At 49.1% G+C, this 11,626-nt stretch overlaps 1 protein-coding gene across 2 annotated transcripts in view; it reads right to left on the reverse strand.

Annotated features, from left to right (window-relative positions):
- ACTN4 (actinin alpha 4) overlaps window positions 1–11,626 on the reverse strand; it is an 82,602-nt gene that overhangs the window by 11,198 nt on the left and 59,778 nt on the right. Inside the window, exons 6-11 of one of the 2 annotated variants that reach the window (XM_069078537.1) lie at window positions 11,385–11,463; window positions 10,345–10,426; window positions 8,055–8,140; window positions 4,721–4,813; window positions 3,975–4,205; window positions 3,241–3,388 (exon numbers count right to left, since the gene is read on the reverse strand). In XM_069078537.1, coding sequence (XP_068934638.1) covers window positions 3,241–3,388; window positions 3,975–4,205; window positions 4,721–4,813; window positions 8,055–8,140; window positions 10,345–10,426; window positions 11,385–11,463 — 719 coding nt within the window. Of the gene's footprint in view, window positions 1–3,240; window positions 3,389–3,974; window positions 4,206–4,720; window positions 4,814–8,054; window positions 8,141–8,686; window positions 8,773–10,344; window positions 10,427–11,384; window positions 11,464–11,626 lie in introns of both variants that reach the window. The other variant, XM_069078536.1, reaches the window with a different exon arrangement.

An 11,626-nucleotide genomic window follows, 5' to 3' on the forward strand; every position in this document is an offset into this window, starting at 1 on the left:
GTCACTTAACCCCAATTGATCTCCAAAAAGCAAAAAAAAAAAAAAAAAAAAATGAGCCGCCCCGGTCCTAAAAGCCCCGCCATTTAAGCACACATTTCTTCCCCCTTTGGGGGGGGGGGGGGAGTGCATTTGTACAATGCTGTCCCTTCAGGAGCCAGTCCATGTGCTGGCTACCAGATGAGGCTCTCCCACGAAGGACCACATTTCTATTTAAAGATAGGCTAAGAACTGTGTTATTCTGCACATGCTCTGTCTTGTTTTCTGCCACTGCCACTGCACAGAACAGAGGCTGGAGCTCACTTCACGAGAAGGCCACTTAGCAGTTTTTCTTAGTTTTTGGTTTGCAACAAACCCATGGCTAGAGTCTTGAGATGAGCCTCTCCATGCTCCAAAGTCTGTGAGCAAGGCCATCCAGGAAGATGGAAGATGTCAGAACCTGTGTTCGACTGGCATGGCATGGTCTTCAGCTGACCCCCGGAGGGCAGGAGAGAACAACTTTGTGGCCAAGGCCATAAGCAACCAGCAGAACTGGAGTTTGAAATCAGCTTATTGGGATTCATGTGCATGTTATTAGGAAAATCTCTAGATATTTAGGCAGAGGACCTGAGTTCAAAAAACTGGAGCTGCTACTTTCTTTGTGTCACACACACATACACATACTGATCCGCCCCCCCCCCCCTTTGTGTTAAACAATCAAGATACAAACTATCTAGGAAATAAGAAAGAGGATGGGGCTGTAAAAAGGTTCCAAGACGAAGGAAGGAAGACAGCTTTCCTCAAGCACCGACTGTGTGCTGGGCACTGTGCTAAGGGCTTTCTAGTAATGATGTCATTTGATCCTCACAACAAGCCTGGGAGGTAGATACCATGATTCTCCTCACTTTACGCAGACAGAGGGGAAGTGACCACACAGCTAGCAAGAGCCTGAGGTCAACGGTGAACTCAGGTCTTCCTGACTGGGCCAAGTACCTAGCTGCCTTGTAAAGACAAAGGAGATAAGCCTAGGCCTCCTGAGATGGACTCGGCTTCTTCCCCAGGAATCCTGAAGAGCTGGCTGAGAGGGCCCACAGGAGAGAGGCCGTGTCTCCACTGAAGAAGAAAGATTGACTCTGTCTAATGGGCCAGTGCTCTGGCTCCAAGCTGAACAAACCACATTCCTCTCTTCTCAGCCCACAAACCCAGAGCAGATTAGGGGCTTTTTTGGGGAGTCTCCTGGATAGCTCAGGACCAGGGAGGAAGTGGGAACTTCTGAGAAGCTTCCTGCTCCAGTCACATGACTGCAAAGAGGGGCAGCAGTAGTTTATGTGACAAGATACTGTCTGCTCTGTGAATTCTGGTGCCTGTCTGGGCTTGACAGCTGAGGGGGCTGAGGCAGGCTGACTAAAGGCCACCTCCACAATGAGGCTGGCTTTTTCAGTGCAGTTAATCAAGGAATTGGGAAAAGAGGCAAGGGGAAAAGACGGAAGGCCAAATCTAGTAGCTTTGCCAAGCTTCTCAGACTCTGACCACTCTAGCATGTACACATGGCCATCCCTCAGGGGAAGGGAGCTGAATCACAGTGGGGAGCCTGACAAGACATGGAAGAATGGGGGCGCCTTGGCTTGGGCCAATAGAAGAGCAGACAATCAAAGTGCTGAGGCATGGAAGCCCAAACTGTCCTTTGTGGAGAAGCATCATTCTCAAGTGTGACTGGGTCCTGAGGAATGAGGGGAAGATGAGCAAGGGCCCTGGTTCTGAGCAGTCAAAGATTGGTTCCTTGGCCTCTAGTCTCTCCCACTGAGAGGGACTCTCACGACCAAGCTGGGGCCCAAAGTGGAGTCCGTCCCTCCAGATTTTTGACGAATCCATACACATTCTGGACCAAATGTGGCACAAAACATGTTCAGCAAAACTCCTATTTCTTTTAGGGATTGAACAGGCTGTGCTGCAGGGGGAGAGTGGGTTGCTTGTTCAGTATTCCATGCAAAGAATAGTGCTCCAAAACATAACAACACTTACCAATCTTATGCTACAGGAATTCAGTAATTTATTTTTGGAGGGGAGAAGGCGAGGCAATTGGGGGTCAAGTGACTTGCCCAAGGTCACACAGCTATAAGTGTGTCAAAGTGTCTGAGGCCTCTGACTCCAGGGCTGGTGCTCTATTCACTGTGCCACTTAGCTGCCCCCAAATTAAGAAATTTGACTGGTGAATTTTCAATTTGGAAAAAAAAAAAAGCTGAGAAGACAGTACTGATCATGGTGAGTGTAGAAAGAGAAAAAAATCCAACTTACTCTTTAAACCCCAGGACATTAGAACTGAGAGAGCTCCCAAAGAAGCAGCACGGTAGAGTGGAAGGAATGTTGTCAGGAGGGACCTGGGTTTGAACCTTGGCATCAATAATTAGTAGGGATGTAATGATGGGAAAGTCCTTTAACCTCTCTTTGAACCTGTTCACTCATTTGAAACTGTTTTCTCATGAGTAAAATGGGAGGAACAATTCTCTCACTCTCTATCTCTGAAAGTTTCTGTGAGGAAAGCATTTTATAACCCTTCAAGTGTTAGTGAAATGTGACCATCAGAAAGATCAGATCATGGGGCGGCCAGGTAGCACAGCGAGTAAGAGCACCGGCTCCAGTGTTGAGAAGACCTGGAGATCGAATCCCGGGCTCAGACACTTAGCACCCACCCAGAAACACCTAGCCGTGTAACCTTGAGCAAGTTACTTAATTTAACCCCAATTGCTTAGGGGCGGCCAGGTGGCTCAGCAAGTAAGAGCACTGGCTCCAGTGTCGGGATGACCTGGATCAAATCTGGGCTCAGATACTCAGCACCACACCCAGAAATAATAACTGGCCGTGTAACCTTGAGCAAGTTACTTAACCCCGATTGCTTAAAAAAAAAAAAAAAAAAAAAGAAAGATCAGATCGCCAGACTTGAGAATATATGTAACTGTTCCCTAGCTGGGATGAGCTGCTCAGCAGACAAGGCCAGAGAGATGCTGGGTGTCTTCAGGGACACTGGGCTGTGAAGATCAAACTGAGATGGGTCACCCAGGATCAGCCTGACAGCTACACCAAGGGTCAGACACCCAGTTTTATGGAGCCTCCAGGGTCTTCCTGCCTGGCCAGGACAGTGGTGGTCTCCCTTAGGACCTCTTTGAAGGGACACTCGGGCTGAGGGATTGGAGTGGAACCTCCCTCAGTCAAAAGCTAGACAGATAGGCAGAGAAGAGACATGAGCAGCTGGCCTGGGCCCCCTACCATCAGTCCATGCTTCATGGATGGAGGCTTTCTGGCCAAACTTCTCTGCCAGGTGATCCAGCCGCTCCAGCCGCCGAATCACATTGAGCAACCACTCTTCAAAGCCCTTCTCTGCCTGCTCCAGATGCTGCCAACAATTGTTGATGTCCTAGAAATCGAAGCATAGAAAGAGATCATTCAGAGTCACTGAGTGAATGAAAGCTCACTTTTATGTCCACAGAGAAAGGACAGGGACAATGTTCCAAAGACACGTGTGTGTGTGTGTGTGTGTGTGTGTGTGTGTGTGAGAAGAGAGAGAGAGAGAGAGAGAGAGAGAGAGAGAGATATTTGGGCTAAGAAACCAATCTGAGCCAACTAAGTCAGGAAAGAAATTTGCTCTAGTCAAAGAATGGCAAGCAGGCTTTTAACCTTGGTCTTTACGACATTTGAAGAGCCCCTTCTATTACCCAGGGGCTCCTACTGAAGAGTTCTAAGGCCAATCCTTGGGATCAAATGATTTAGAGGTGGAAGGGACCTTACAATTGGAAATTATCTAATCCAACCCTCTCATGTGATTAATGAGGCAACATGGGCCCAGAGTGGGGAAGTCACTTGACCAAGGCCATGTAAGCACCCCCAGAGGGGTTTAGCTTCCGATTTCCAAGTTCCAGGCTCTTTCCCAAATACCCATTTACTCTCACTCCCGCAGAAAGATAGTGACAGTGAAAGGCTATCCGTCCTGATGAATCACTTACTGACACCATCTTGCCCTCAGAGGGCATGAAGGCAGGGCGGTTACTCAGACGGAGTTTGGTCTGCAGAGTATTGAAGTTGATCTCCAGCTGGCACTTCTCCTGCACTTTAGGTGGCTTGTGCACCCGCCGGTAATCACGGAAGTCTTCAAGCTTCTGCTGCATCTCTTGGATAGTCTTCTGAGGCACACGGTCTTCTAGCCAAGGAATGGTACGTCGGATCCACACCAGCAGCTGGGGAGTCAAGGAAAGCCAGGTTTGCACCAGTGAGGAGCCTTTTATTGTACTTTCAGCAGTATTATACACACACAGAGCAAATGTTGACACCATAATCCCAGGAAGAAGAAAGTCTGGGATCTGAAAGTTGAGGGGCTGATTTTCTAGAGGTTTCAATTTGTTAAGGGGCTGGTTTTCTGAGGACAAAAGTATGATCCCTTCATACCTAATGAGAGTTATGAGTCACTCATGACAAGCACAACTTTATAGTTACAGAAAATATAGGTTGTGTTTATTAATATGCTGAACTGATTAATGGCAAGACTATCTCCTGAGCTCTTACTTTAGATGATGGTCACAGTGACATAATGACACTCCACCCCCTACCATGGCACCAGTCCACAGTGTTACACACTTACACACTCACAAACAGTGCGTGTGCAAGTCTCCCCCCTGCCCCCCCCCCCACATTTGCATCAGCCTATGGCCAGATGTCTGGCCCTTCCCTTGGGCTCCAGCCCAGAGGGACTCACATCACTGGCCAGCTTCTCATAATCTTCCATGAGGTGCTCATTCTCTTGATTGACAGCCAGCACCTTGCAGATCCTGTTAGCGGCAGTCTCGGCCTGGTGGAGCATGCAAGAGAGTACCAGGATAGTCAGGGTCACATGGGGCCACTCTCCGACCCCGGTCCCAACTGCCCCCTCCCACTCACCCCCTGCCCTGCAGAACAAGGGGGGAGGAAAGGAAGCAAGATGAAGTCCTGAAGAGCTCACAGTGCTGCCAGAATTCCCTGGCACTCATGTCCCCATGGTGCTTTCCTAAGGAAGGCTCCCAGGCTGCCCAGCTGTCCAAGGTAGAGCCCAGCCTCAATACTGCTGCTATTGTTATGCTAGATCAGGAAGAGATGTCCAAGCACCAGAGCTAGACAGCAGCCCCCAGCTAAAAGGCCTACCATCCATCCAGACAGGCTCGGCACTTCTGGGGCCGACACTTCCATGGAGTGTCAACCTCCATATTTTTCTTTTCAATAAATGAATTCAACTGCAACCCGACATGCTCCCCCAGCATTAAGAGGAGTTTGGGAAAGGCTCCGTAGGGTCCTTTTCTCCAAGGGGGAGCCAGGTCACCAAGAGACATAGATGGAACTAATCTCAGAGCTTCTGATGTGGGTAGGCCTGCAGGGTCTCCTTTCAGTGGTCTGGCTGGGCAGGCGTTTTACGGTGTCTTAGGAAAGAGTGTGAATACCCAGTACAAGAGTTGTGCCCCTTCCCCTCGCACAGCCCCTGTATCTCCCCAAAAGAATGTGCTTCCTATGGGAAACTCCAGAAAGCATAAATCATCCTCAGGGATGAAGGTAGACACAGTCACAGAGAATAAGGAGACTGAATTCAAGGTGGTCTCCTCAACATTGGGGATGAATCTAGCAGCACCTTGAAAAAACTGGCACAGGCCTACTGCCCTGGCTTCCTGTCCTTTTACCCTCCCTAGGCCAGAGCTGCTTTCTTTAAAAGATCACAAAACAAGGGTCAAGGAAGTTAAGGAAGGAGAGGGAAACCACACAGAGAAAGGAAAGTGGATAGAACAGGTACCTTTCAGGAAGCACAAAAAGGATCCAAGAGGAGGACTTGAAAGCCAGACAGCAACAGAAATAGTGAGGAGGGTCTACAGAAGGATGGGGAAGGAAAACAGAAAAGGCTAGGGAGGTGAGCTACTAAGGGCCTCCATAATAATGAACTCTAATACAGGTATCAATGGCTTGAGCTAAGTGCCCTCCCCAGGTCCCTCCCTCACGGATTCTGCTAGCCTCCCCGTTCAGCCAAAAGGGAGCCTGCTGCAAGAATTGGCGGGGGTGAGGTGGGGGTGGGCATGCCCACATATGCACACAATCACACACACTCATTCTGGGGCGCACTGGCACATGCTGCAAGATGCTAACAGAAGCCAGAGTGCCATGCGAAGGGTGCAGTGTATATAAGCCAATGCAGAAAAACTCCCCAAAGAGAATGTAAGGGGAAGCACCAACACAATGAAATCTTGGCTGGGGGGAGGGGAGGATGTTAGTCCTTAACCTTGTGCAAAACAGAGGTCAACCAAAGGATGTAAAGATGACGAGCTCTGCACTTCCTGTCCCATGACCTCTCCCTTTCTTCAGCAGCCAGTCATGCCCAATCCAGGAAGACTCACGGAACATCTACAGAGCTACTGATGGATCTTAGTGACTAGCAACAGGACAGGTATGGTGCCCCATGACCTTGAGGGGGAGGAAATCACTGCATAAAGCCCACCCCCCCGTGACAAGGGACATGGGGGAGCCGGGCTCTTCACCAGAAGGAGCTGAGGGTATCCATGCTGTAGCAACACAATCCCATTTCCCCCTAATACAGAGGAATCAAATGTGGGGCACAGAGGCCTGATAGTGCCATGGGGCAGCACGGCGGTCCCCCCCACCTCTGGTGCACTGTGGCTTTGCAACTCCCAGTCTCTACTCAGGCAGCCCACAACTCCAGAGTTCCCTCTGAAATAGGCAACAGGTCATCTAGAAAACCCCTGGACTTCCTTTGTGATTCTCCATCCCAAAGGAACAGGCTTGCAGAGAAGTTGGAATAGTAGCCCCCAGGTGAGGGTGAGGATGAAATAACAGAAACAGGTTCTTGGGCAGGTCACCTGCCTCCTCACTCATTTTAGCCTTCCAACAACTTAGCTGCCCTTCCCCAAAGTCCATTTCCAATAACCAAACCTAAACAAAATCACAGAGCCCAGGCTATCACAGGCCTTCCCATGACTGAGGGGAAGAAACCAAGGCCATTTCCAGCTTTCCTCACAGCCCTAAACTAACTGAAAGAGCTGGCTCTCCATCCATCATAAGAAGGACAACACAGAGTCCAGAAGAGTCCAGGCTCCCCCCATGTCAAGTTGATTTGTTTGGACTGCCGTGGTATTCAGAGAAGGCCATGACTGAGGATATGGAGACCAATGCCTCAACCAAGACAGCTGGGCTCCAGTGAGCCCCAGGCCTCAGCCATTCCTGCCCCTGGGCTCTATCACAGAAGTTCTGAAGCCAGGAGAGCCAAGCTGGGCCCCGTGCTTTCTTCCGTCCTCTGCCTCCACAGGAATGGGGGGTGAGGGAGCCCCGGATGGCAGAAGCTCAGGATAAAATGAATTAGTATTTTTCATTGAATTACTAATTCTTCCACAGCCTTTTCAGGGCACTATGGGTCTAGAATGCTTTGAGCTAAGTAAAGAGCTGAGGAGTAGGAGGCTATGGTGAGCAGCACCTTTCCAAAATTCTGTGAGTTGGCAGAAAATAGAATGCAGTGAAAAGCTGCTACTCACACGTCATCCCGAGCCCTAAGGCTCTAGCCTTGGACAGATAACGGATAACAGCTCACATCCTGGGCAGGATGGAATTGATGGCAGAGTGCTCAATAGATGTTGGAGGGGGAGATCTGGGATGAAATCATGTTCAGATAGCAAGACTATTTTCCAATACGATGCTCACTCTGTTACAATCTTAAGATGATGAAGGCAAAGACAGACCTTTCCTACCACAGAGAGGGTGGCTGGGACCAGCTGGAGGGTCTCTCAGTGCCCCTGCCAGTCAGGATCCTAGGCTGAGCTGAGGCATTATTTCACTCTGAGGTCAGCCCAGAAATCCTTTAGAAAGAAGTGACAAGAGTGCCTGGCCTGCTCACTCTGCAGTGGCCATTTTATTGTTCCTGATGGGAATAGAAAATGCAGAGCCAGGTACAAGCCAGGGCAGTTTCCTGATATAATCTATGCCCTGGCAAATGCTCTAACTGGAGATTTCTCATAGGGATACAGCTCCTTGCTGCAGTATCAAGGGCTTCCCCATCCAAAGCTCACCTTTTGAGCCCCCGAGAAAGCGTGGTAGAAGCAGGACACGTATGTCATGATGGCCTTCTCATCGGGCCTCAGAGTGCCCACAATATCTGCGCAGAGAGAGAGAAAGAGAGAGAAAGGCAGGAGAGAGTGAAAAGTGCAGGGGCAGCAGCTGGAGCCAGGGCCCTGGGCTCATGCAGGAGAAAAGAACAAGCATTCGCTCCGGACTGGAAACCAAACCCCAGCTTGGCTACAAGATTCTGGTGTACGTGCCTCAGTGCTTGTCCCATCTCCACAAATTGCTTCCTGATTTAGGAGGTGTGGGGTGGACAAAAGAGCTTTAAAAAAGTGGGTTCCATTTCCAATCACACATTTCAATGTTGGAAATCTGCCTGGGTGATGGCATGGGGGAGGACGAGACAGGGCTAAGCAGGGGCTGGCCCAAGCCTGAATGACCACAACTGCCAGTCTGCTGTGCCCAGTGATACAGTCTGACTGGCTCTGCGGGGGGGGACACACAGATGAGTACCCAGGGGAAGGGGAATGGCTTCCAGTCAGCAAGAGGTCACTGCCATCTGCAAGAGAAACGAGGTGAGCATGGGAGGCTGCAGGGGCAGAGGGACAGCGAGGCAGGCCCAGCCCTCTTCGCCGGGTACCTTCTGCGCTCCTGAAAAGGCATGGTAGAAGCTGGACACATAGGTCATAATGGCCTTCTCATCAGGACGGGCTGTGTTCACGATGTCTGAAAGTGAACAACAAGGGTTAAAGCAGCCGGCAGATGGGGACCCGCTCACTGGGGTGCCAGGGTCAATGACATACCAGGAAAGCAGCTGGCTGCCGCCGCCTAGGAGACAACATTAGTGTGATGGAAGCACTCTCCCCCCAGTTCTGCCACTAATCAGCAGTGTCCCCTTGGTTTAACTTCCCCGCCCTGCCCCCCGCTTTGGACCTCAGATGAACCCTCTGTAAAATGACAGGACCAAACAAGATGATCTCTATGGCCTGACATTCTCTATGCCCTCTTACAATGGTATAGTATTTAGGAAGCTCCTAAGATCACACTGAAAAAAAGACCCAGGTCAGAAGGACTGCTTGCAAGGCCCATTTCTCTGGAAGAACAGGACCATCAGACCAGAAACAGGAAAGCTCCCAGGGTTTTGTGGTTGTTGCGTTGCTTCAGTCATGTCCAACTTTACATGACCCAAGTCAGTCCATGGGGTTTTCTTGGCCAAGATTCCTGGAGTGTTTTGCCATTTCCTTCTCCAACTCACTTTACAGATGAGGAAACTGAGGCAAATAAGGTTAAGTGACTTGCCCAGGATCACAAGGCTAGCAAGTGTGTCTGAGGTTGGATTTGAACTCAGGAAGATGAGTCTTCTTGACTTTGGTGCTCTATCTACCGTGGTCACCTAGCTGCCTGTCCCTCCCAGGAGTAGGGAAATAGGAAATTCCCAAAGCCAAATACTGGCTGGGAAGGGGAAAAAGGTCCCAATTCTACTGGCTCTTGACTCTACAAAGCAGTAAGAACAAATGGCTTATGGCTGTCTGCCTTGGACCTCTGGCCAATACGGACAAAGGGGTGAGACAAGCATCTGGCTTTGTTCTTACAGAGTTGTACCTGACTCTTTGTGCCCCCATTTAAGCTTTTCTTGGCAGAGACACTGGAATGGTTTGCCATTTCCTTCTCCAACTCATTTTACAGACAGGAAACTAAAGCAAACAGGGTTAAGTGACTTACCCAGGGTCACACAGCTAGTGTGTGGTCAGATCTGAATACAGGAAGAAGGCTATTCACTGAGCTACCTAGCATCTTGCTAGAAACTAATTAAATAAAGTCTTCTGTGCAAATCCAGCCTACATTTCAGAAATCAAGCCCTACCTTCTATGATTACACTGTCCCACATGAATTTTTTTTTCCCTTTCTCTGGATGTTTGCATATGGACTTAGGAAACCAGAAATCACCATCATTTCTGTATTTTTATTTTGTTACACATTTCCCAAGGCACATTGTAATCTAATCTGGGCTGTACCTTGGGACTTTTGCAGGCTGATTTTTTGAAGCCTCTAGTCTGAACAGTAATATTAAAAGGTGTCAGAAAAAGGAGTTTGACACCAGGGATACAGACTATTCATTTTGCCATGGAATGGTACATGACATGGTCACATACTTGTCTCTCTGTTTACGTGTGCTCGCTCATTTTATTTTGGAATGACACTCTAAGTACCTTGAAGAAAGGGGCACAAGACAGGCCCTCAGCACAGACTTGCTGCACCAACACTTAGGAAATGAAAGGCCAGTAATCCAAGGCTTACCCTCGGCATCCAACATCTTGGGGATGTCTAGATACTTCTCAGCAACTTCAAAGGCATTGTTCAGGTTTGTGACAGGGTCATCCTAGAGGGAAGACAAGAGGGTGAGCAATCTACTAGGTGGTGGTAGAACAAGTAACTGTCTAAGGAGGGAAGAGGGAAAAGAGGGCAGTCTTGGGCTCCACTTCTGCTGGGATCTACTGCAAGTGTTTACTTTCAACATCCTGCGTAATCCATAAGGCATCACTAATGCTGGCAGAAGAGGGGAAAGACTGCACAAATCAGGCTAGGACTAATCTGAAAGGCTCATCTTAGATTTGGCCACAGGGAAAATAGGCAGCAACAAGGAATCCAGATGATGGCTTCTCCACACAGCTGCCAGGTTCATTTTCTTAAATTTTTACTGCACACATTAGTCTTTCCTCACTCCCCCAGCATCTCTCCCCAAGAGCTCTCCAAGTTAAAGGCCAAAGTTCTAAAGGAAAGCATTCAAGGCATTCCACAACCTGGTCCCCACTGACTTCAGCTAATAGCAATTCTTCATGCTTCTTTCAACATAACACCCATATTCCCGCCTCTAAGATTTTGCAAATTTGTGCCTAGCCCCAGTTCCATGGAAGGGCCTCCAGCACAGGTCCAGGCTTTCTCTGGGCATCTTTTGCCAAATGCCCTCACCCTCAGTAGCTTCATCACTTTCTAAACTCTCATAACTCTGACTTTGTCTACTGTCTTCCCTGGTATGAATGGATATCCTAGCATCTTTCATAGGAACTGGCACATAAGAAAGGATGAGGAAATGTCTAGGGATGGATTGGAGGAACTTTCCTTCCAGCCAAGCAGTCATCAAAGGTCAGATGAGAGCTGGGCTTACCTGGCCCTCAGTGGTCCTAGGCTAGTTACAGGCCTGATTTTAAAGGAAGAACAAGGAGGCCTCAGGCCTGCAAGAATGAGACCGTGTCAACAATGGAGCCAGTTGGAGGATTTGCTTTCAACACTGCCCTACGGAGTCTCAGCAGTGGCGTATCATTTACTGAGGAACCTACCTTCCGCAACTTGTCATACTCTATCAGCTCTGGTCGATGCCTGTGGATCAGGGCATTGAAAGCAAGACCATCCTTCCAGCTGAGAAAAAAGATGCATGTGAGTTTTCTTCTCTCTACCGCTTTAGAAGCAGACTTTACTAAAAGCCCAAAGTCAGTGGCTAGTTCTGCAAAGAGTAATAGGAGTCATAGGATGAAGGGCTGGAAGGGTCCTTAAAGATAATCTCAGGCCAATTTCCTAATTT

The sequence above is a fragment of the Petaurus breviceps genome, unplaced genomic scaffold (genome assembly GCF_028583685.1).
Source record: "Petaurus breviceps papuanus isolate PSGF00001 unplaced genomic scaffold, PetGlider_PUasm1.0 91041, whole genome shotgun sequence".
In the NCBI taxonomy this organism is placed as follows: Eukaryota; Metazoa; Chordata; class Mammalia; order Diprotodontia; family Petauridae; genus Petaurus; species Petaurus breviceps.